Raw genomic sequence first — 26,420 nt, 5'->3', positions numbered from 1 at the left:
CTCTCCTGCGCAGAACCCTGCTTTCCATGCGTGCCAGTGGCGTTGCTCGTGACAAAGTGCTTCTCCACAGCAGGTGAGCTGGAAGAACAGCACGTTGCTCCTTGCTGAGGGATTCAGTGCTACAGAAAACTCAAAAGTAACACAGAGAGGCAGAGCTGGCCCACAGCATCAGCGAAGGGAATGCAAATCCCTGTCTCCGTGAGATGGAGGCCAATTCCCTCATCTGCAAAGGTCCCTGCCAAGCATGGCTAATCCCCACCAAGCAGGCTCAGAGAGGCAGGGAGCAGGGTAGCATCCAGAGGGGCTTCAGGGAAAGCACTGGTGAGCCAGAGGAAAGCAGCTCCCTCTGCTCTTGCTGATCCAGCACCCTCTGCTGCATGCCAGCACCCAGCCAGAGGCACATCGGCCAGCTACAGGGGACAGCAGGGACCGCTCAGCAGTGAGAAGCGGCAGCAGGGTCAAGAAGCGGAGGCAGGATAAGGAGGGAGGGGGTGAACTCCAGGCACCACCGGGACCACTCCCAAGCACAGCATGTTGAGCAAGAGCAGTGTCAGGGCTGCCAGGAGCACCCTCATCAAAATAGATCCATCCTTTGCCCCTGACCACTGCTCCTGCCCTGAGCAGGATCACAGGCTCTGCCCACTAGAAACAGGGATACGGGGCGGGAGGTAGGGGCTCAATCCAGCCCAGTGGCTGAAGACCAGCACCCTCTACCCCAACCCCAGTGGGGACAAACAGCCACAGGCGGGGCTGAAATGGGATCCTGGGCCATGGGCAGGGCAGGGGATCGCAGCTGGGGCTGATCAGGTCCTGATGATCCATCAGGGAGTAAGATCCTTCTCAGTGGTTTTAAACTCATTGCAGGTCCAGAGGTGACACACCAACAATAACTCAAAGCTTCTGTTGAACCAACTGGTAAGTTTTCTGGGTCTCTCCTTCAGACCGTACTTTCAGTCTCACGACAGCAAATACCTTAATTTCATCGTGTGGTGGATTGGATCTTGGTAAGGTTTCCCACAATACCTCCAAGATCTCACGGTAGGGGAAGCAGCAAATACTTACCCTGTTTTCATGGGTACAACAGAAACCTGCTGCTTTCTGCACTAGCAATGCCTAGCCCTGGGTGGGCTGCTTCAGATGCACCAGCAGCATTCAGACTCCTAAGGCGTGAAAAACTGACTGGAAGTCTCTGTGGCAACATGTTATCTCGCAAGATTTATGGTCCATCCTGCTCCAGGCGAAGTAAGAAATACCATTGCAGTGATAGCTCTGGATATTACCGCATTTTTATGCTAGTGCTCTGATGTTCACAGCTGAAGGATAAATGAGGATGGGAACATTTACACTTTCACCCCTGCCTACAGCAAGGAGCTTTCTGGGGGTTTGGTGTGTGGGTATTCAGGGAGGGGGAGAGCAGGCTCCTGTTACTTCCCAACTTGTGAGTCTGGCTGGAAAATAAAGTAAGGTTGTGCTCTAGGATGAATATCTGTGCAAGCACAGGAGGGAGATTTTAATCTTCTATGTCCTCCTTTCCCTTGGGGAAGGCATGACCGCTCCTCAGTGCCCGGCCCCATATGCTGATGGAGAGGTAAGCAGCGAGGGGAGCAAATGCCTCAGGGACCAGCACATTGAAGCTTGTCAGAAATGCAAAGGGAGAACGGGCCGAAGTCCCTGCTGAGGGCTGCATGCGTCTGGGGTGGCTGCAGTGAGGCCGTGGTCCCAGGGTACAGCTCCTCAGCACCATCCATAGTCAGATCACAACCGGTTTGCAGGAGGGATGACCTGCTTGCTGCATGGCTGTGAAACTGGAGCACCCCCACTTTGGGAGAGCTCTGTTTCCCCAGGACACGTGTGGGAGGTGAGGACAGGTCTCCCAAGCTTTTCTGCTAAAGATGTCCCACATCACACAGATAATTACACCATCTTGTGCTAGAGAAGGGAGGGGAGAGGATGACTGAAGGAGCCTGCAGACGGGTCCAGTTCCTCTTCCAGTTCTTTATGGTGGTAGAGCCCCAGAAAGACAGACTCATTTGTGATTGGGGACAGATGCTGACAAAAAGGCATCTTTGAATAACCACACTGTAGAGAAATTCTATGCGGGGACAGACGACAGGACACTAATATGATGATCAAAGTTGCCAGTTTATTGAGCCTAGCTGATCATTTTTATACAATTCTCTAAGTTCCTAAGAAGCTTTGATTGGCTGCTGCACGCAAGCATTTGGTGTCCACGTGCACAAGCATAAAATGTGATTGGTTATATCGACACTGTACACGCATATAAACATAAGATATAGTTAGTTATACTCACTCTGTACACGCGCATAAACACAGGACATAATTGGCTATATTAACTAGAGCATGTGAAACTTGTCTCAGTCTAATTGGTCAAGATAAGCCCCCGAATTGAGGTTGGTTGTGCCAAGTTCCTTTTATCGTGGAATGCGCACCTGTGTTTTTCTAATTGGGATCTTTCTTTTTCTGTCTTCTTGTTTATTCTGTTCAAGGCCTTCTAAAGGCATCTGGAATGCTCTTGCGACCATGAGCTACTTTCAGGCCCAGTAACTATGTTCCATATAATTGACCCCTACATCTCCCCCTTTTTTGTTTTTTGTCAATTAACACAGCCTTACTTGATCTATCAATTAATTTTTAAACACATTGCAACATACAAGGATGGACCATCTGTACATTCTTGTGCCGTCTTGCTCCGCAAACTCAGCCCAGCAATTGGTAGGTGTCAGCTTTATGCGGGCGTCCCCACGGAGGCAACGATGGCCTTGCCGTACACCAGCCCGATGCTCTTTGGAAAATCCCGGTATTTATACATTTGCAGAGGAATGGGTTTCAGCACACGTAGCCAGCGGGTGCCAAAATCCGCCTCAGTTGCAACCTATGACGCATGTGCTCGCTGGCCAGGCGCGCTGCACAAGTCATAGCCATCCTGTCTATTGGTTCATGGGCTTTGTGATGCGGTTGCGATGCACAGAGAATCTTGACCTGTTATGTTAGCCAAGGTGACCTACACGTTAGTTTTTGGCTGAGGTGGTATTCATATTGCCGCACCATCTAGGATGTTCCAGATGATGATGGTCGTACAAATCGAACGGGAGTCCATTGTGGGCCTGCACCTGTGGAAACACAAGCATAATCTCGCCCCCAGGTTATTAATGAAAATGGACCTTCCCATTGCCCTGTTTCTAGATTCTTAACTAAGACCATGACCTTACCTCTAATTTTGGCTTTAGCTAACTTTTCTTGTGGAGAGAGATTCCCTACTCTTTTTTTTTTTTTAGAGAGCATTAACAGATCTAGTCATCATCATTCACGAGCATTGAAACATACATAGGATAATAGCTAAGAGTATGAATATAGGAGCCACCAAGAAAATCAACCACTTTAATATTTGCCGTATCCAAGGCCCAAACCCCAATGGTTCTAACCAGTCACTAAACGGGTCAGTATAGTATCCAATCCTGTTTAGGTTCTCTTGTAATTGATTTAATTGTTTGTGAATGCTTATAGAATGGTCCGGCAGGTTCATGCAACACATTCCTTCAAACTCTTCACACCCATGTCCTATCTCCACAAATCAAAAACACTCCTAGGGGCAACAACTTTCCCCCCACGGTATTTACTTCCAAACTTGCAGTATCACCGTCAGGCCATAAAGGTAACCCTGTTATGTTCTGCCATCCTATAAAGTCTGACCCTGATCGCTCTTTCTCCTTCTTTACCAAAACAGTGTCCCCCCCCAAAATAACACTCCTATACCATTATATGGCTGTACCATGAGCTGTAAAATTTAGGGTTAAAGTCTTGTCGTGGTTTAACCCCAGCCAGCAACTAAGCACCACGCAGCCACTCACTCACTCCCCACCATCCAGTGGGATGGGGGAGAAAATTGGGAAAAAGAAGTAAAACTTGTGGGTTGAGATAAGAATGGTTTAATAGAACAGAAAAGAAGAAACTAATAATGATAATGATAACACTAATAAAATGACAACAGTAGTAATAAAAGGATTGGAATGTACAAATGATGCGCAGGGCAATTGCTCACCACCCGCTGACCGACACCCAGCTAGTCCCTGAGCGGCGATTCCCCCCCCACACTTCCCAGTTCCTATACTAGATGGGACGTCCCATGGTATGGAATACCCTGTTGGCCACTTTGGGTCAGCTGCCCTGGCTGTGTCCTGTGCCAACTTCTTGTGCCCCTCCAGCTTTCTGCTGGCTAGGCATGAGAAGCTGAAAAATCCTTAACTTTAGACTAAACACTACTTAGCAACAACTGAAAACATCAGTGTTATCAACATTCGTCACATACTGACGAACAGCATAGCACTGTACCAGCCACTAGGAAGACAGTTAACTCTATCCCAGCTGAAACCAGGACAAGTCTGGATACCCAATTAGACATATGCAAAAAGGATCCCCTGGTGTAGCTAAGGACAGACAAAATTCAGTCAATTTTAAATACAGATCCCGTGACTAATGTCATCGCAATCATTATCACTGCCATTTGCTTTTCCAAATCCCTTTTTTTTTTTTTTTTTGTCTTTATCATAAATGACTACATATTGGGGTATCTTAATACTACTTCCACACTTGGCTTTTATGAGTAATGTTTCGCAGGATGCCGATCAACATTAAATCATATATATTTGCTGCAATAGCTCTAAGCTGCTTATTCTCTATACAATTAGTTATCGGTTAGTTGGTTAGTTAAATTTCTATCACAATGATCACACAAAAAATTTTCTATCCCTTTCACCCACTCACACTAAGATGCATATCCAGGGCCGGCACCGTACTCCGTGTTTTTCACACGCGTTCTTAATTTCCGCATTGACTGCCCGTCTCCGTCGTGATTTGTCTAGGCAGTCTATCTAGGGCTTCAGGACCTGCTGAAGTCTCCACTGCCTCTTGTTCTCGATCTTCTGAGTTGTTTGTGACATCTGATTGCTCAATCCATGGCTTGACCCATTTCGCCGGTATCCAATGGGGCTGTTCGTTACCTGTGGAAACACAAGCATACCCTCTTCCCCACATGAATAACTTGCAAGGTCCCTGCCATTGTTGTAAAACTGGATTGAATATTGAAACTTGCGGCTGGTTTTTATCAACATTTTTGCTCCCACACATATGCCTAGTAATTGGGATCTGATCCTCAGTACCACGTGGCTGTAGCCAATTCAAAACATAGAGTGCTTTGCTTATTAACTCTTGGGGGGTATAATGCCGCATGTCTTCCCCTGTTTTTAAAATGTTTAAACGATCCTTTAAGGTCCAATGTGCACGTTCAACAATAGCTTGACCAGTAGAATTATGGGGTACCCCAAAATTATGAGTTACCCCCCATAGCTGTAAAAATGTTTCTAATGACTGTGCACAATTTCCTGGGCCATTGTCTGTTTTAATTTCTGTTGGCACTCCCACGGCATCAAATGCTGCCAAAAGGTGCTTAATTACGGATCTGGCATTAGTTGATACATGAACAGTAGCCCACACAAGGTTCAAATATGTGTCAATAGATACATGAACGTGTTTATATTTCCCAAAACTGGGATACTCCGTAACATCTGTTTGCCAAATTTGTAATGGTGATAGTCCCCGGGGGTTCACCCCTTGTGGTTGTAAGTTTGGAATGTTCGCACAGTCAGGGCAAGCAGCAATAATAGTTCTGGCTTGCTGCAATGGGAGATCAAATTGCTTACTCAGCGCTTTTGCTGACTGATGATAAAATTTATGGGATAGCAGTGCTTGTCCAGACAAATCAGGTTTGGGTGTATTAAAATAGATGTCTGCATTGGCTACTACCAGTCAATCCGCGCGCGCATTACTTTCCACAATAAATCCCATCAACGTTGTATGGCTATGAATATGATCGATAAAAAATAAGTCTGTTCATCTTTCTAATAACGTCCATAATTTCAAAAGTGCCATAAACAGCTGCTTATTACTTACAATTTTTAGCAAGGATCTATGCATACGTTTGACTATCCCAACAACATATTGAGAATCCGAAACAATGTTGACAGGTGTTTTATCCCATTTTTTGAAAACAGAGCATACGGCTAATAGCTCAAGCACCTGTACTGACCCCTCTGACAGAACGACTTTGGATTTCCAGGATCCATCCTGAAGATATACAAATCCCGCTTCACCTGTTCTGCTGCTAGCATCAGTAAAAACGGTAATTGCTTCCAGTGGGCTTTCACTGTAAATAGAGCATGGTTCCATTGTTAACATTGTTTTAAACAGTGGGTGAGGGGGATAGTGATTGTCCACTTCCCCCTTAAAACACATCAGAGCTACTGCAAGGCAGTCATTTTTCATCATGGCATTATTCACAATATCAAGCGACATAGGCAAAATAATTTTGTCCATTTGCTTCCCTGAAATTTGCGTCGCCCTTGCCCCTGCTTTTTGAATGCACATTCCCAGGGCTTCAATTCTAGTGACTACCATTTTTGACATGCTAGCAGGCAAGAATATCCATTCTATTATTATCAATGGGTTTTGTTCCCGTCGCTGATCCCACTGACCCAAAATTCCCGCAACTTCCTTATCTGAGTTATATACATATAAATTTATGGACAAATCAGGAACGTATCTGCCAGACACGGATGATGTGATTTTCTGCTCAATTGCTGTCAAGGCTTGTCGCCCCGATACACTTAGTTGTCTTGTAGAAGTTAAGCTCTCGCTGCCCCACAATAAATCCAGCAGCGGCTGTAAGTCTGTATTTGTAATACCACAATAAGGTCGAATCCACTGTAGGTCTCCAAAAAGTTTTTGTACACCATGTATATTTCATATGTCTTTGTGTAGCAACAGCTTTTGTGGACAAACAGAGGCTTCCGCAACTTGCAAACCCAGATATTTCCAGGGTGCCGTTAGCTGAACTTTTTCTGGGGCTAAGCCATACGCCCCAAGGTATAATTTGAGGTCAAATAATACCTGTTCATGTAAAAGTTGTTGTGCACAGACCAGCAGGTCGTCCATGTAATGATAAATCAGAGCCTCTTTCCATTTTTTGCGAAATGGTTCGAGAGCGATGTCAACAAACCATTGACATATAGTTGGTGAATTTTTCATGCCCTGTGGTAAAACGACCCAGTGATACCTTTTAGCCGGCCCATGTCGATTTATTGTTGGAACGGTAAAAGCAAATTTCTCACAGTCATCTGGATGTAAAGGAATTGTAAAGAAACAGTCTTTAAGGTCAACAACAATCAAAGGCCAGTCTCTGGGGAGCATAGTAGGGGTTGGAATACCAGGCTGCAAGGATCCCATATCTTGCATTACTTTATTCACTGCACGCAAATCCTGCAGTAAATGCCACTTCCCAGACTTTTTCAAGATGGTAAATACAGGAGTGTTCCATGGGCTTGTAGAAGGAACCAAATGCCCTGCTTCCACTTGTTCAGCCACGAGTTGCTCCAAAGCAGCGACCTTTTCTGTTGGAAGCGGCCATTGATCAACCCAAACGGGGCTGTCCGTTAGCCATTTTAGTCTCAGGGTTGGTCACTTGTCAATGGCCACTGCTAAAAATGCGTGGTCAATCTAACTCCCCATTGCACTAAAGCGTCCCGACCTAAAAGCCATACAGTAGTATTTAACACATAAGGCCTTACATGTGCTGTCCTTTTGTCTTCAGAGTCTTCAACTGTTATAAAATTCACGCTGATTTGTGTGGATTTCTGGCCTCCAATACCGGTTACCACAGTGTCAATATTTTGTAATTCCCAATCCCCGAACCATTCTTCCTTTGGAATTATGGTCACATCAGACCCTGTGTCAAGGAGCATACGTTTATGGCGTAGAGATTTTCCCGAAGGTCCATATAAATTAAAATGATGAACAGGTTTGGAAGATCCAATTATTTCTGTGAAGGCCACTAATGGTGTGTCAGTAGATCCGAATCCCCCGTCCCTTCGTTCAATGTTTCCTACACAGGGGACGCTAGCCTTGAAGGGTACCAGTTGAGCAATCCGGGTTCCAGCCATAATTGTTACAGGAGGAACAAATACTTTCACCCTGATTGAAATGTTTCCCGTGAAATCAGCATCGATAACTCCAGGTAAAACAAATATTCCTTGTTTAGAAACAGTAGAGCGTCCTAAAAGCAATGCACTTAGTCCAAGACCCAAAGGCCTGGTAGCATTCGAGGGAACAACATGAACTTTATCATCAGTTATTGTTGTGTCAGCGGCTACGGCCAGGTCAACTCCTGCACTTCCTTTTGTGGCTGCCCTGAGTCTTGAAAGACAGCCGGGCATGCCGTCACCCCTGTTTGAGAGGCACTTGATATCTTGGCGCCCCTCATCCTGGCGCTCATCATTCCGTTTCCCTGGTTGTTGAATGTTAACGGCGTTCCGTCTTTTTTAAACCTTGATCGACAGTCGCTGGCTTTGTGTCCGAACTTGTCGCACTTGTAACAGACCCCAGGAAAGTTTGACTGACTGCCGTTAGTTAGTGCTGGCATAGATCGAGGCTGTGTTGCTATGCGTTGAGGGCACATACGTCTCAAATGCCCCGGTTGACCACACCGATAACATGCTAAGGGGCCTTTGTGTGGGCTGCGGTCTCCTTTTCCCTGTTGCACCATCAGTCGTAACACTACAGCGAGTGCTGCAGCATAAGCTTCAGCATGTATTTTAGCTTTCTCTTGTTCTCGTATTACAGTAGCCAAATCCTCGTTTGCATTATTGGAATCAGGACATAGCTGATTTTGAGCTTCCTCAGTATTTTCTAAGTCCCGTTGGGCCCCCCAATCATCAGAGTCCATGGGCAGGGGAATGTCTTCCGCTCGTAATAGCGGCTGACTTGTCTTTTTCGCAGAAGGATTTATCATTGCCTGTTCCTTGGGTGTTAATGGGGCCATGGGAACATTGGCGTTATTTCCCCTCCCCCAAAAATTCAGCTCTTATACAGGGAAAGCCGCAACCAGTGTTTTTTCTTCTAATGGCGGCGCCGTTGGCGGCAGGGGGGGTTCCTGTGCTCTGCATACTGTCTCTGCTGCCGAACAATACGTCGGGGGAGCAGGAGCATTAATAGTTTGATTTTCTGCCGCTAAAGCATGTTTTAGTGCATCCTGAACAGCAGTTTCTGATGTTATTTGCCGCATCATTTGGAGACACTTTTTCCAATGTGCTGCCAGACGCGCAGCTATTTTATTTCCTTCTTGGACAGACTCCCATATTTCCCTTCCTAAGTTCTCCCAAACAGACAACGAAAAGAGAGCCTCAGAGTCCTTAAAAAATCCTCTTCTTTGTCCCCACTGTAACAAATCCTCTAACTGATCCTTTTTAATATCCACCTCTGTTTCTTCAACCAGCCTCATAAGTGTCTTTACAGCTGCCTTTTCCTTCGCAGATGCTGCGATACCCATGCCACCTTTTATCACGTAAGCTTATGATTCCTGCCTCTCTCGAGCAGCCCGGCGCTTCTCTTCTAAGACCACTGGCATCCACGGCAATTTCCCCCACCTTTTCAGTTGTTAGCGTTCCCCTATTGTTCCTTACCGGATCACGTCGGAGGTCGCCAGATGTAGGGTTATTCCATGCGGGGACGGACGACAGGACACCAATATGATGATCGAAGTCGCCAGTTTATTGAGCCTAGCTGATCATTCTTATACAATTCTCTAAGTTCCTAAGAAGCTTTGATTGGCTGCTGCACGCAAGCATTTGGTGTCCACGTGCACAAGCATAAAATGTGATTGGTTATATCGACACTGTACATGCGTATAAACATAAGATATAGTTAGTTATACTCACTCTGTACACGTGCATAAACACAGGACATAATTGGCTATATTAACTAGAGCATGTGAAACTTGTCTCAGTCTAATTGGTCAAGATAAGCCCCCGAATTGAGGTTGGTTGTGCCAAGTTCCCTTTATTGTGGAATGCGCACCTGTGTTTTTCTAATTGGGATCTTTCTTTTTCTGTCTTCTTGTTTATTCTGTTCAAGGCCTTCTAAAGGCGTCTGGAATGCTCTTGCGACCATGAGCTACCTTCAGGCCCAGTAACTACGTTCCATATAATTGACCCCTACACCACACTCAGTAGCAAACAAAACACTGTGATAGCAAAAATTATTTTAAGACAGCAACCTACATCTTAGCCAGACTCCTCGCCCCTACGCTTCCCACAGACCACCATGAGCTGCCTTCTGGCTATGGAAGCAGAGCAGCCTGATCTGCAGTCTTCCAGGCAGTCCTGAACTCCTGGGGCCTTTTAGAAGGTAGAAGGTGGTACACCACTACCTCTGCCTGTCCCTCACCGGTTGCAGGGGAGCTGCAGAATGGCATCTGTGCCACCACATGTTCCTCTCTGCATGGTTGTGGGTGGAAGTCCCCAGTAACGCAAGCCAAGCTGGGACCCCCGTGTTTGCCACAGCCACCCTCACTGCTCTGCTGACAGGGGGTGACGGTGAGCCCATTCCAGGCACTCAGTCTTTCCAGCTGACAGAGCGTGTGCTACCCCAGCTGACTGCCAAAATTAGGGCACATTCACAGCATCCCTTTCACCCACCATCCTGTGCGGGTTGTGACGCCCAGGTGATGGGTGGTGTCGAGCAGGGGGTGGCACTGCCAGCGCTACCTGCCATCTGTGTGACGGGTGTACGGGCTGCCTCTGGCCCTGGCATCTCCCGCTGCTTGTATTCATGCACGGCGAGGAAGAACTCGCTGCTCATTGCTTTGGTGGTACCAGGCTGGCACTTCATCTCACAGAGGGAAGCACCAGTTTAAGTCTGCAGCACCCCAAGGCTGCATCCCAAGCCTTACATCGCTGTTGGGAAAGAGGGAAGAGAAACTGGTGCTGTGCTCCTGAGTGGTATCTCCCCAGGGAGGTGTCATCAGATCTTCTGTGAGTTATACTTGCGACTCCCTTCTTGTTTGCTGGGAAGATACTTTCTTTTCAAAGCCATAGTCCACAAAGTGCCAGCAGATGCACATATGCTTTGCAGCAAGGCCCCTTGGCTTCAGTCCAATCTCAGGACAGACAGGGATTTGACTTTGTAGCTCAGCAACTGAGCCACTCATATATTTAATAGAGTACCTACTTAGTTGTTATATTTAATTAAATTGGGGAAGGCGCCCTGCACTTAGCTATTTAACACTGCCTGAACAGGAGTGGTCCTTTCCTCTTTTCTGTTTCCAGAGCAGTCCTGTTCCCAAACTGCCAGCCCAGGACCATGAGTCTCAGCCAGACTCACAGGGCTGAGGCCTGGGAGGGAGCCTGGGCCAGACCTCTGCCAGGATGTGGGAGCTGAGGCACAGGCTTGGGACCAGCTCTCCCAAGCTGTCTGACTTCCTGGCTGTGAAATTATGTTCTGTCTAACTGGGAAATCCCTGCACTTCACCCAGATAATGTGGCAGTAAGGGGTCACTAAATGCTGGTCTCAAATGCAGCATTCATCACCCTCATGACTAGGAGCAAAAACTTCTGAAGTGGGCAGGACTTCACGATTTCCTTATTAAGGCTCAGAACAAGATGTAACAGCTGTAGTTAAAATTACCCCATCATCTCTGCTGCCTCCCACCACACAAGGGAAAGTTATTTTTAACTCCAGGTTGCCCAAGGGATGCTGCATGGTGAGATCTGTTGCATCCTCGCCAACAGTCTTTGCCTGGCAAGCAATGTGGGGAGAGCTCTCCCTCCAACCAGCTGGGATCAGACTAGAGAGCCCAGGGGTGGGCACCTCTGCAGACTGACCCCTCCAGGCTCCCCAGCTGCTCCCGAGGGGGCAGAAGCTCCCACTGAGGCAGCTTTGGGAGTGCAGAGGACCAGGTGCCCAACTAAGTCCTCCTTTGCTATGCTTTCGTTCTTTTTAGTTTGCAAATAAACTTGGTGGGCTGAACCTATTCCAGATGCCGCAGGGGCACCATGAAGGCAGGACCTAGAATGCACTGAGTCGCAAGGACAGTCAGGCAAAACCAGAGGGGATTAGCTTTTAATGTGTTTCTCAGGGCAAACCCTGAAATTGTGGGATTGCCAAGATCCCAGCAGGAAAACTAGCCAGCTTGCTGCCCTCCTGGCCACGTATCAGCTTCCAAACTCTCACACTATCAGGAAAACTTGCACAGAAACCTAGGAACAGCCGTGATGCACAGGAGCACCCTAGCCATCACCTTCCTATTGTATGTGGCCACACAGTCCCCTGTGAATCACACTGCAGGGCACAGCTACCATCACATCTCCTCCAGCCCCAGAGTGGTGGCACGGCTTCAGGGCTCCCTGTGGGCACCTAATGTGAAAGAGTTCAGAAGCCTCCAGAAGAGATGCTGTGTAGATGTGAGTGCAGTTATCACTGTTCAGCTTTATCTTTCTGGCTGGGAATGAATGTGGTACTGCTAAATATCTGCTGCATTTGCTCTCAGGGGTCTCTGAGCTAAACTGAGATAACTCAGCTGCGCACTCAGTCTTTTCCATACCTAACTTCATTGATGTCTGTATTAAAACCCAGCAGTGTGTAAAATTGGGAGCTAGGATCCCAAGCAGAATTACATGATTTTTTATGTTACTTAGCATCTTGGGGTTAAATTTTTGGACTACAAGAACTTTTCTTGTAAAGTCTTTTCTCTGTTGTGTCATCTGCAGTAAACATCATTATCCAGGTGTTTTGCTCTGCCTTGTGAGTTAGTCCTTGTGCCTGCCGGGTCTCCTGTGGTTCATATTGCTACATTTTGTCCCAGAGAGAAGTCGACTTACTGGAAAATGAGACAATACTCCTCCCTGTACCAGAAGATGCAGCTACCACTGCTAGGACTCTGGAGAAGATCACAAAGCCAACAAGTCTGTCCCAGGGTTTTATTTTGGGTCTGTCAGTGACCTGCTGTGTGCCTGCCTTGCTGAATCACCACCATCCCCCTCCCCTCTTCAGAGCTCAGTTTCTCTTCCTGCTCCCTGGGAATAATCCATAATAATCCTTTGTAAACTGTGGGAGTCCGGTACAGATGCAGGTTTAAGAGCTGTGAATACACAGAGTCCAGGGGTTAGACATATTTGGCACAAGGTGCAGGATACATCTAGTACTCCTATAGAAGCCTTGCACTCTCCAACACAGACATGTAAGATGCAGGACTGCAAATCGGCCGCTGAATGCAGTGTGTATGCAGGATGGGCATGAACCTCAACAAATTAAAAAAACCACCACTAACAAATATGAGCTTTTCACCTTAAATATTAAAAAATAAAGAGAAGGAGCCTCTGAACTTTATTACCATTCATGTATACATTTATTAAGCCAAAGGAGTTTGATCATACCACCGTATGTTACTAGAGCATGTGAGATCCCTTCTCTTTAACTTTGCTAACAATGGTATTTTAAGTACTTGTTTGCTTTTTGCCCTTCAAGCTTAAAAAATTAATCCTTTCCACATTTTCCCATGAAAGGATCTTTTTTTTTTTTCTTTTCTTACTGTACAAAACAAATGTTTCTCAGACATGTAAACAACCATCACAGAAATGAAACTGCTGTTAAAGTTAACTTTATAGTTATGGACGTTCTGTTAGATTTGTATCATGTTAGATGTATTTCAGCTCAGTGACTCCTTCAGTGAAAGTTATTATTGTTATCACCACCTGCACTGCCATAGTGCCTAGAGGCCCTGGCCAGGGTTAAGGCCCTTCTGTGCAAAGTGCTGTACAAATACTTCAGTGTAACTCTGAGGTCCCTGGTAAGAACGGCATTCACTCTGCCTCCCTCTGCTCAGTGGCGATCCTCGCAATTAATAGGAGCTGGAGTGAAACTCTTTCCAGACTAAGTCTGGAGTTGATGTTCAATTACTGTTGAAGAGAAGAGAAATGTTACTACAGGCCAATCCTGACGCCTGCAGTCCTGTGCGTAAAGCTGCTCACACTCATGGGAATGCTCATATGAGTAAGAAACTCCTGTGGGAAAGGTCTGCAGAGTTGAGTCCCTGGATCATTGAACTCTTTTGCAAGAAAGCATGCAAGAAAAGCAGACTGATTCCTTTTCTCTAAGGTTTCATCAGTATAATTCTAAGAGAGAAACGGACAGGGTCAGTTGCTCAGTTTCAGCACCTCAAGCATTTTGAGTTCTGATCCCCAAATTAAAGAAGCCTCTGCTCTGCCTTGGGCTATTGTGGCCAGGCCTGGAAAAGTCTCTTGGATGCTCTTTGTCATCAGGAGGCAGCAGTTTGCCGTTACAGAATGGAGGGCCTCTGTTTTATGGTGTGAAGGCTGCATCCTAGGCAGGAATTGTGAAGATTGTGTTTGGCCATCAGTAGAAATTATTCTGAAAACACTCCAGAGCAATTGCAGCTTAAATAATGATTATAACTTGGTATTTGAGGTGAAAAAAAAAAAAGGATTACATGAAATAAATAGCAAAGAATCAATGTCCCTGCACAAACAGTGTATTCCTGCCTATGAAGCATCCCTTGCAAATTACCGCCCTTTAGGTTATGTCAGATGTTTAAATGAACCCTTTAGAGCTAAAATACAGTACTCTGAAATGAGGTTAGAAAATTTTCAAAAGGACTAATGGGAAGTGTGTACAATGCTCTCTTTAAAACAAATTTCCCACCTGGGTAGCCTAGGAGTGCGAGGCCTCAATAGACATAGAGCCGATCTGAAATGGCAGCAGGCATGTGTGTCATGATCTGCATGCGCAGCCACCAGTAGTAATCCATGGGGTGGTAGCGGGTGTAGGGGGTTGTGGAGGTCAGTGCGTGGGCCACGCTTTCGATGACCGGCGAGGTGTCTGTTGAGCCGCTGTTGCAGTATGTCTCCATCTTGCTGACCTGCTCATCGAAGTACTTCCTGCCATAGTCTTTGCGCACTATCTCAGGGAGCTCGTCCCACATTTTGTCGGCTATGGCTTTGATTCGCTCAGGACTGTACAGGTTGGTGGCAGCTATGAAGTTGCCAGGCTCCACGATGCTGACCATCACCCCCTGGGGCTGCATTTCGTACCGCAGGCAGTCGGAGAAGGCTTCCACGCCAAACTTGGTGATGCAGTATGGTGACCGGGCAGGACTGCCCATCCGACCCATCATGCTACTGATGTTCACCACACGACCTAGACAGAGGCCAGGCAAAGCACAGCTGAGCTGCGGTACCTGATCCAGAGCAGATACCTGACACACACCACCCAACAGATTCCTGAACATGCATCCACCCGCCCACCGCACATCTGTAAGGTCTGCCTGGCAGACCTGCTCGCGGCTCTATCTGACCTTTGCTGTCCTACACAACAGCCTTCAGGCAAAAGAACAGGCCCATTGCTTGTGCTCCTTGGCTCATTATACCTGAGGGAACAGGCACATGATAACACACAAAGCTCAGTGCTACAGGGAACACAGAAGAGGCCGGACACAGCCTGCATGGTGGGAAACAGGATTGCTCAGCAACAAATCAGGGCTGAGCCCAGACAAGAGGAAGCAGCAGCAAAGAAAGCCTCTGGCACCAAGGCTGAGCTCATTTATTTGCAAGTCAAAGGCACAAAAACCAGGAGCCCAACGGTGGCTTACAGTGTCTGCACCACAAAAGGTCAGAGCAGTCTAAGTGCATTGCACCCTTTCCTGTGTGACAGCTGGATTATAGCTCCAGGCACAGAGCAGGGGCCTTTCTCCTCTCCAGAAGCCATCCATTGTGGCTGGAGAGAACGCTGCTGGGAGACTGTGGATGCTGCAGTCTAATTAGAGGTTGCAGTTCTCTGCACTTTCTATCGGTGCTCATTGCTGAGTTGTGTTAGAAAGAGAAACTTTGACCACAGAAGTGGATATCCTTCCATGGTGGAAGAAATGCTGCCTGGGCCACATACGGCCCAGGTCTGCAGCACAGGACAACAATGTTAATGTTTGTGGATGACTCAAGAGTAAAAAATATTCTCATTTAGTCAGGTAGTTGGCCGCAGTACATGAAAGCTTTTGCCCTTTTATGCCGAGACCCACGCAAGCTCCACGTCTGCATTCCTTTGCTGTACAAACCCCACCTCGCATCTGTTACAAGCTCCCAAAGTAACACAGCGCACAGCTGACAAGTTCCCTGCAAGAAGCATGTCATAATACACTGCTGCTGCCCACCCTGCCAGCACTGGCACTGCTGGTTTTTGTATAGAGGGGAGGATTGCTCCTGACACTGGAATTTATGGTGAGCTGCAGCTTCTGAATAGGTAAAAGAAGGTATGACGGATTACTTCTTGCGTGGGATGTTGCAGAAGAAGGCAGCACAGATGGGAAAGAGAAATAATAACGGGTTTTCAGGACTGCTGCCTTGCTGTATAACTCAGAGCGGTTAAGAAATCTGTCATTTGTGTGTATGCTGTGGGCCACATTCTGTCTGTACAGGTATGAAGGTGGCCAATGGTGCAGAGATAAACATAATAGACCTTTTAGCCTCTAACACAGCAAGACATGGGGCAGGATGAGGGACCTGCTCCAGGGAGTGCCAGTCAGGAGGAGATCACTCACCCTTTGACCTCCGGATGAGAGGAAGGAAAGCCTTGGTGGTTCGCACAGTCCCCCATAGGTTCACTTCAGCTACCTCCATGTAGGTGTCCATGCTGGTGAACTCGACTTCCCCAAATGTGGAGATGCCAGCATTGTTAACCAGCCCCCAGAGCCCTAAAAGACAAAATCAAGCAGAAAGCTTTCCCTCTGTGAGACTAATGAGAGCAGCTTGGAAAAGGCCTTGCCAATAGATTACTGAACTATACAACAGAGCTTTTCATTACGACTTGTAATGATGGAAGCCAGACAGAAGAGAGTCTACAGCGAACTTCAGTCTCCTGAGCAAATATAACCACAGTCAGGATCTGCCTGTACTGCCCAACACTGCAGCCACAAAGTATTGTGTATAAGGCTTCCCAGGAAGTTCTGAGCCTGCTAGAAGAGAATTTCAGCCTTGTTTAAGCTGTTCTCCTTACCATTCTCTTTTTATCCATCATGATTTTTTAAAAAAAGCAAAATATAGTCTCTAAATGCAAATAATAAGAATAGGAAAGACCTTGTAAGAAACAAAAGAGCCATTATTTCAAAGTAAAATCCCTTGTGTCACCATAAGAACTAGAATGTGTGCAATGCTGGGAAGGGGGATGTGGGCATGGGTGGACATGGGTGGGCACGCATGCCACAGCCTCTCCCTTTTATTCTGCTGCAACCAAGATAGCAACAACTGAAGCTACCAACTCATTTGGCAATGAAAAGAAAGATTAAAAAGGAATTTGGAATAAAATGAACTCACTTCATATAATATTCTAATTGCACAGGAAACAGACTGAGAAAGGTCTGGGATGGCTTCTCTCTGCTGTTTAGAAAAATTCACTGTTATCTGTTGACTGACTGTGTCCACATCTGTGTTCTAAGAAGCAGCCCAGAAAAGGCAACTTCACCCTGGCGTATGCTTGAGAATACAGGGCTAGAAAACTTAATTTATATAGAAGATCCACATATAAAAATTAAACATAAAATAAAAGAAATACGTTTATGCAAAATCCAAAATAAAACATCACCAGTTGTTCTGCTTTTAAACAACCTTCGTGTGTTGAAGTATGGATGTTCTTCAGGGAAAAAAATGTAGTTCTCGAAAGGGTGGAAAGGTTTCAGGAATGCACGAGCAACTGGGATTTTCACAGTACTGGAGCAGAATTTGCTGTCATCACCTCAGTAGAATGAGGTAGGCAGGCTAAGAAAGTCAGTTACAGCTACACCCTGAACTCTGAAATCTGTAGTGTATGGTAATATCCACAATGTCATTAATGATACTCAGCTGGCTTCATGGGAAATCCTTTGGAAAACCTCTCCACTTTCTTAGCCTTTTGAAAGTTTTGGGGAGACATTTCCTTTGCTAATGCCCAATCTTCGGGCACTGGCCAGGTTTTACAACATAAAGGGAGTCAACTTCAGGTCACAGGAATAAAGCACTAATCCCAGGGCCTTGAACACCACCCTGATTTCTGCTAATGTCCCTATAGGAGCTAGTGCAGAAAAAAGCAGTTGTCTTTGTAGATGTTGTCTTAAGTGGGAAGCTGCTTTCTGATACAGCACAACATTTAAACAGGCCGTTTCCTGTGCACTGCGGCTCCTCAAAGCTTTGTGCGCCCTTCAATCATATGCTCAGCTTTTGAAATATGCCCTGTAAATGCTCTCAGAGCCCAGTTGAGGGAGCTCCTGCCACCTATGTGACCTTAGAGCCCATTGCATGCACCTACCTTTCTCTGGGTCCTCCAGGCTGCTATTCACGTGCTCCACCGCTCTGTCCACTTCTTTGCTGTCACAGACGTTGAGCTGGACAGTTCTCATTCTGTCACTGTTCATGTTGTCCAGTTCCTTGGAGCCACCATCTCCCTTGTCCTAGAGGGAAAGAAAGCGCTGGTCTGAATCTGGCCAAAGACCTTGTGTAGAATATAAAATGCATAGCAACCATCAAATTGAGCAAAAGAGAGTGCATAGGGCAGTCACAGAATAATCAGGACAGTCCTGCAGCTCTAAGAGGAAGGGGAACAGACAAGGATGCTCCTGCAGAACACCATTCCTCGAGCATCTCCATCTGACCATGAGCCCTGCCACCACGTCAGTTGGTACAAACTGCTTCGGCCACCAAGAAAGCAGCCAGAACTGGATCTGCCCCGGCAAGGCAACTCCTGCCCAGTACAAGCTCCTGAGATCAAGCTATACCCCACTGTAGCGGTGGTGGGAATGGGCTGCCATCCTCACTTTGGCTTGCATAAGGGGCACAGCAAATAGCTTGGCAGGGGTATGGTATAAAATAGCCGGTGAGTGGCTGCACATGTACGTTGCATGTGCTTCTCAGTCACGTTGCCAGCTCTGGAAGCGACAGTCCTAGAAGAGGGACTGCCTGCCCACTGCTCTCTCCCTTCAGCTGATTTACGCACACAGCTCCCACTGTCTGGAAACCTACCTACTGCCTCCGACATACTCCTACAGAGTCCACTCATCAAGTGCCTGGCCAGCTTCCCTGCGAGCAATTCCCCCCAGCGCCTTTTCCAGCATCTTGCTCTCTTCTTTGCCTCCCCCCATGAGCTTTTTCTCACTCCCATTTCCCATCTCCACTCCTTTTTTCTCAGCTCAGAACAACAGATTCCCCCAGTATACACATATCCACTCACAGCCCAGACAATTAACTGCAGCCAACCCCTGAGATACCTTTCACATGGGCCAGACGCTGCTACCAACATGGCTGCGGCACCCAGACCTAGTCCCTTCACAGTGGTGAAGCCTGCCTATGGTGCTTCCAGGACAGAGACATGGGATATTAATATGAGTTTGGGACTATCCCTGAATCGCTCCTATGTTTGTAAGCTACTGGACTCTGCTGGCCACTCCAGGGTACTTCTGTAGATGATGGTGAGGTCTAGCTCTGAAAATAATGACTTTTGGGAATTTCCCTGTCTTTACTGTAAGAAACTCCCTCTGTCCCCCCAGTATCATCCCTCACTAGAAGTCTTTTACTCTCCACTAACAGGCTAGATATGAAGCATGTCCCACAGGACCATCTGATAGCTGCTCAGCATTTCTTCCCCCTCCGCTCAACCCTCCAGGTAGCCCGCTCACTGTGTCAGCATCAGCAGGCAAGCATGGGAGTGCTCTTCACTCCTGACAGACGAGGCTTTTTTGGACAGATAGCTTTTTTTTCCTCTGACCTGAAACAGGCCAGGTCTTCATAGCAGGGCTCCTTCCTGACTGCTGAATGACATTAGATTGTTCTAAACATCTTGAGCCACAGGCGCTCCCTGTCAGAGACTGCCAGCAGTCAGTTCTCAACGAGATGCTGCTCATCTCCGCAGTCTGAACCCCAGCTGCCCATTTGCCCACCCTGGAGCGACAGTTCCCTTTAGACACCATGCTTTAGATACCACAAGAAGGTGGCCATACGTCCCTGTCTCCGTGCCACCTGTCCTCCAAAACAACCTTCTCCTGGCTCCTCTCATTCCTGGGCTTAACCACTGTGCTCACAGACAGCTTACTAAAGTTAAGTACCTGACATCTCCTCTGTCTTCTCCACCCTTCCTTATTCCACCACAGACTGTTAATACTGGTTAGTGTTTGTCCTTAAGAGAAGGCATCTACTACACTCTCTTCACATGGAAGCATACTGCATACAAAATGGAGCAGTTAAAGTCCCATGCACAGCTTAGTGGTACTTTTTTTTTTTTTACAGTGACTGAAAGTAGAGTTTCATGCTAAGTTTGCGACTCACTCAAAAGCACTGTGGTGCTGAAGCCAGTGTGTATGGCAAAGCATTGAAAAGCATACAAATGGCACATGTGGGAATGCCAATAGGGAATCAGCAAACACAAGCATGCAGGTCCCTTGGAAATAGCAGATACGGCTAAAGGGAAGAGGAAGAACAATAAGGCCAAGGTGCATCTTTCCCCGATCCTAGGTCTACAAGGTGCTACAAGATCTCTGGGCCACAGCAACATGCCAGCCTCAGAGGCCTCGTAAGCTCTACTGGGACCTTCACAGTGTCCTCTCCTTCCTCCCTTACAGGGTTGGCTCAGCAAGCCAATATCCCTCCCGCTCCCCCACCCACATGCAGTTTGGTGCTTGGACAGGGACCCTTGGGGCTGGGATCCTGGCTAAGAGTTGGACTCTGGGCATTAACCCAGACCCACAGGGCTATTCCCTTGGCTCTTCAGAAAGGACAGATGGGTGGTGTTTAAGTCAGGCACCCTGTGACTGTGTCATGCTCTCCCGGCACGGGACGCAGCCTGTCCCACAACCCCAGGGCCCATATGCAGCAGAGGAAGGACCTTCTCATGCTACACCGAGAGACCAGCACATCTCTCCTGTCAGCCCCAGAGTCCACTGTCCCATGGCAAGAGGACCGAGCTCTTGCATATGGAAAAAGTGCACCACTGCCTCATTTTCCTGTTTCCATGGTCACCCTCTGGGGCCCATAGCTTCAGCTTGTATCTTTATCAGTGTGTCCTTGAAGTGGTATGTAACACCCTATTGCTCTGAGTACCCTTGCTGAGTCCTACAGTGACTGGCCTGCATGTTAGCTTGCTCAGATAAACTCTGCCTTCTCATCCCCCTGCAAGCCCCAACAGGCCTGAGCACACAAAGCAAAGCAAACAGGGCTTCCACCACACGCCTGACAGCTGTGGCAAACATCACATATGTCCACGGGTAACAGGTACTGATGGAAAAATACCTTCTTCATCTTGTGTCAGCTGGCTCCTCCAGCTATTAACCAAAGAAGAAAAAATAAGACAGCTGCAGCGTGATCGTTCATTGGATCCAGACTACCACTGTCTTTTGGCAATGAAGCATCAACATAACTCTCACAGGAATATATTTGCCAGTGAAAATGTTATGAAGAAACCGTGTGTGAAATAGCACACTGTTAGCACAGATCCATCCTTGGGCTCCCCTCAGTCGTGACCCTAACACCTCTCTCAGGTTTCCTTCAGTAAAAATACAGTCAGGCGCTCAGGATCTGGCCGCTCTAGGAAACCTTTCCTGATGAAGAGTCAGTGCTGCACACACTTTTAATCTGCAATAAGGACGTGGCATTCCTAAGAACAGTGCATACCCTGAGGATACAATGGCTCCCCAAGCTGGAGTACGCTTCTGATGTGCAGGTGTGCTGTGAAAAATAGTCCCATGAAAATAACACTGAAGTTTCATAGTCATTTCCTCTCTGTCAGGGCTAGGACAAATATACCCAAGAAAAGCTGATGCTTCTTATTTCTACCTCCACTTCTATCTAGCATCTAAAAACACACCAGGCTTTTTCTGCCCCTAAAATCAGCACCAGCAATAATTACACTCTGATCAGAATTCTGCTTATGGTTCTGCTCATGAAACCTGTGGCACAATGAGAAATCAGCTCAGTCTCCTGGACTCGTTTTAGTTCTAAAGAGCAGTTCGACATAAAGTATACGGCCTGAAGACACATAGGAGGCCAACCTGTTAACCAAGGAGCTTTCACATTGTACATTGGTTTTCTGATGACAACTGCTGTTACCGGTCTTGCTATAATCACATAGATTTTCGAACATGGGATGTGAGTCCAGCTAAAGAAGCAGTATTTATTTACACAGTGCTACAGCAAAGCTTTCTGCTGATTTTTGGCGAGGAAATACATATCGATCAAAGCCTAAAAGAGTTCTGGCATGCTGCTGCACGTTAGCTTATGCTAAAATTGTCAGAAGCCAAGATTTTCCACTAACATGCATTCAGTAGAACGAGTACTGAAGACATCAAAATGGAAGGGAGGTTTCAGTGACAGTTAAAAGACACGCTCACTGAAAATGTGGTCTTTCTGGCAGCTCAGACAGAAGAAGTGAAACCCAGAAGTAACTCTGCAGCTCTGAAATTTTTGGCTCCTGTCAACAAAGAGGCAGGCTATTATTCTAAACAGTGGGTTTTAAGTCTGCAACGTTCTTATATTCTCTAATGTTGATCTTCGGTTACAAAAGCTGAGTGGAAACATCTGCCAAAAAAGTACTCATCCACCATCTCTCTCTGCTTGACACCTTTTGAAAAGTAGCAGTTTATAAGAAGTGTCTTGTTCTGTGAAGCCTGTAGAGGGAGCCGAGGTTAACAAATAAACCCTTGACTCAAAGCTGAGACACCAAAAGGGACAGAGCTATTGAAACACACACTTCTCTTTTGAAAAAATGCAGCAGAAACACTAATAATTTAAATTTAAAACAAATCATTTAAGCAAAACTTAGTAATAATGGAAAAATTAACAGCAGAAAGAGTATTGATAACATTAAAAAAGACCTGGCAAATTCTCTTTAAATAACTATTCAAGAAACATTTATAGTGATGAGTGAGCTAAAAGATTAGAATCAAAATAACTGACCCACCACAAGATATCCTGAGGAGTAAGTTTGTTTCTGTTGGGAAATGGCCACGCAGCTAAAAAAGTGCAGTGCTTCATAAGGAAAGAGGCTAAAGCTCTCTCCTATTTTCCATGACCAGGCATCTCTGACTGCCATACAGAGCGCTCCTGGAGAGTATATCAAGACTGCGTCACTAAGCTATTTGTGGCCTGATTCTGCCCTCATTGCACTAGTGGAACTCTATCACCTTCACAGAGATTTCAGGAAACCCTCAATACACACTGAGGCATGGCTGTACTCATGAATATAGAAAAATATGCTCATACCACGTGCCATAAGATCACTGGTGGCTTGGTGTCTGTCACAATTAATCAAAATAAACCCTGCATAAATATGTATTGTCTGAGAGCAGGGCCAAAGGTCCAGACTGAAACTCATCCCAAAAATTGCTTATGGATAGGCCTATAAAATTAGATTTGGGGTTCCAGTCCATCAGATACTGAACAGACCACAATGTTGTGATTCAAGTAAGAACCGCCCTAGATACTATTCAGTCCTGGTTCTGGTCTAGACCAGGTTATGCTCTATGAAATTCAAGTACCCTTATCTTTCCCTTTGGGCTACCAACCACCCTCCCTCTCCTTGGCAGAAAGCTGTGCAGAGTGGAGACGGAAGACTGGACTTGCTATGTGTTTGTGCACGTGCCACAGGTGAAGAATACAGTTTTTGTTTTCCCTACCTTTTGCAGGCAGCCAGCGTAAACAATGAAGCCTTTGCCATGCAGGTGCTTGGCCAAGGCAAATCCAAACCCTGAGTCACAACCTGTTATAAGCACAGCTCTGCTGCCAATCTGCAAAACAAAACAGAACAAAACACACTGGAATTGAGTATTTGAAATCAGTGATTTGCAGTGCACAGAACAAAACCGTGTCCTTGGCCAAGAGCAGTCTGTTCCAGGGACATTCTCTACACTCGTTGCCAGCTACTGCCACCCAGTGCCTCCTGAAGACAGGAAACAAAGGTTTCATACCGAGTTCACTGCAGTGAGGCAGGATCACTGTCCTCCCAACACAAAGAGAAGTCTGGCACCTCTGGCAACAGGCTCCCAAGGCAGAGCCCAAGCAAACCACCATTCTCTGGCAGTTCACATCCATCTTGTAATCTGAAAATATACCAGACAGTTCCCAAGACACATTTTCCCTTCAGTAGGAACTGTTTCACTCTTCTGTGCCATGCATCCTGTAAGGCATGGGGAAGATGGCTTGACTGAAGAAAGGATATGGGTTAACCTTACTGACTGCTCACTCCTCTTTCTCTAGCACGTAATACCTCTAGTGCTGGGTTTTAAGAGCTACACAGAATCAAGTGGGTTTAATATTTGAAATTAAGACCAGTTGGTCATCAGTCTTTTTGTTAATTCGTTTGTTTTTTGGTCTTCTTATTCTTCCAACTCCCAATTTAAATAGAAGTATACCTCCTTCCTTCTCCAAACCCCTTCTTCTAACCCAAAGAGAGGCAGCAGTTAAATGACATGTTAAAAATTGCATGGTGGATCAGACATTCCAGCAGCAACAAGTACACATGCAGCAAGGTGCTGCTGTGGGTGGGATTAGGTAATAATTACTTGCAATTCATTCCAATTAATCTCTTAACAAACTAGAAATTTGGCTTTCCCCAGCATACAAAGGGACTGATCAGGGTCACACTGGAAGCCCAGCAGTGATGCAGGGGCCGTATCTGAATTCCTCTGAGACTCTGTCCCAGGGTTATGAAGCAAGATGTGCGTGCTCTAGCACTGCTACAGTGCCGAGTTCTGCGCTACGAGACAGGCAAGAGGGCAAACCATACCCCTTCCTTTTGCCTGGCACTGCTCCTGCCAAGCTAGCACTTTCAAAGAGAGGGCTGTTAAAGAAGAGGGCCACTCTCCAGATCAAGAGGTGAGGATTTATTTATGTCTCTTTACACAGCCATAATCCAGAAAGAGTGCTTTATTAAGAATTTGTCATGCAAATTCCCTCCACTTTAAGATGGAAGATTTAATCTGCTGAGTGGGTTCCAAAAATAGAAAAAACCCACTAGTCTGATTGTTTATTTCCATCCTTAGCAGCACGTACCATGCTACGTCAATGGAAGATCTGTGCTAGGAAAGAATGTGGAGTATGTTGGAGAGGTCCAGCTTGTAGTCCTTCTGGCAAATCAGGAACAAGAATTTGGTCACCAGGCTTCAGGGACTTTAAAACCCCAGCTCAGCAGAACTAGTTCCTGGAAACCACAATGACACTCACCTGATCGACTTCACTTGCATAAGAGCGGCTGCCACATGAGGACAAGAGAGGGAAGCAAAATCTTTGCACAGGCCTGTTAAAACAACAAAACCAACAGAACCATCAGGCATGGAATATCTTGTCCGTACCCTGGTGCTGCAGCATATATATGAAAAGGAATGTAGTGTTGCCTATATACATGATGTAGACTGTCATTTGAGAAGACAGAATCCAGTCTACTGTTCTCCTTAGTCTGAGCCTGTGTGTTTCCTACAGTATGAAACATTTGTTTCTCAAAAGACCTTGATGCTATTTCCAGCTGCAGAAGCTGTCTGGATATTACCAAGAATTCTAAAATAGCTCTTGCTCTGGAGGCACAGAGCTCCTTCAACCCGCAAAGTGGGCAGTACAGTGTTTTCCTTTCCAACAGCAACAAGACTCTCACTTAAGAGTTGCACAAAGTTGGGGTAGAGGAAGTTATTAATTTGTCTGATGAAAGTATTCTGCTGTGGCATTGCCTCTGATACCCAGCGTAAGGTTGAATTTGCTTGGATCTATCTCACTGCTTTTACACACAGCTCCACCCTTCTGCCATCTTGGATGACACTTCTTCCTCTGCAGTGGCTACCCATTAGGTACTCTTAGATTTTATATTCCCTCTTTTCAACTGTTTAAGCTAAGAGACACTATGTGTTTGAGTAATACCTGCCAAGCAGATCTGACACTCCTCTGCATAGTATGTCTGACTCCCAGGAAGATAAACCATGTTCACAAAGACAGACCAGAGCAAAGCAACAAGGCCTTCCAGGGAGTGAGATTCTATTTAGAAAAGCTATGCTACCAGTAGCATCACACCATCTTACATCTTGCCATCATTCATCAAAACTGGGCCTAGAAAACAAACCAGAGTGACTCTAGCTTCTGTCCTTGCCAGCCACCTCTCTGGACTATATCAGCTTTTTCATTTTTGCTCTGGGCACTGACGTTGCCCTCTCAGAGCCTTCTGGCCTTCCCCTAGACTTGCTGTACTTCATCTACCCTCTGGCCCCTCTAACAACATCTATCCTTCAGCAGAGCTTATCCTCCAGGCTGCTCTTCTGTCTTCTAAGAGAATTTGCATAATCATTCACAATTATCTCCCGCTTAGACATCACAGGCTCCCAGGGTGACCTGTGCTACACCAAACAGCAATCTGCAGACACTCTGGCCACTGAGCTGCACCATGGGAACACAAGGCTAGAAAAAGGGTCTGCTAGGGCAGAAGCTTTGAACCAGATGGGAAAGGAGCTGATTTATATTCAGGCAATGGTGTGCGCTCACCTTTCTGCAACAGTTCAGCACTTTTTCTAACTT

At 46.4% G+C, this 26,420-nt stretch overlaps 1 protein-coding gene across 3 annotated transcripts in view; it reads right to left on the bottom strand.

Annotated features, from left to right (window-relative positions):
- Nucleotides 1–9,623: 9,623 nt before the first annotated feature.
- BDH1 (3-hydroxybutyrate dehydrogenase 1) overlaps nt 9,624–26,420 on the bottom strand; it is a 20,214-nt gene continuing 3,417 nt past the window's right edge. The window contains exons 3-8 of one of the 3 annotated variants that reach the window (XM_075031676.1): nt 25,089–25,161; nt 23,543–23,653; nt 18,193–18,334; nt 16,454–16,606; nt 14,566–15,060; nt 9,624–12,985 (exon numbers count right to left, since the gene is read on the bottom strand). In XM_075031676.1, the coding sequence (XP_074887777.1) occupies nt 14,591–15,060; nt 16,454–16,606; nt 18,193–18,334; nt 23,543–23,653; nt 25,089–25,161 (949 nt within the window). In that variant the 3' untranslated portion in view covers nt 9,624–12,985; nt 14,566–14,590. Of the gene's footprint in view, nt 12,986–13,229; nt 15,061–16,453; nt 16,607–18,192; nt 18,335–23,542; nt 23,654–25,088; nt 25,162–26,420 lie in introns of those variants that run through there. The other 2 variants (XM_075031675.1, XM_075031674.1) reach the window with 2 other exon arrangements.

This window comes from Buteo buteo, chromosome 7 (assembly GCF_964188355.1).
Source record: "Buteo buteo chromosome 7, bButBut1.hap1.1, whole genome shotgun sequence".
NCBI classification, from domain to species: domain Eukaryota; kingdom Metazoa; phylum Chordata; class Aves; order Accipitriformes; family Accipitridae; genus Buteo; species Buteo buteo.
Note: the sequence above shows the minus strand (reverse complement) of the source record. Positions and strands in the feature narration are given on the sequence as shown.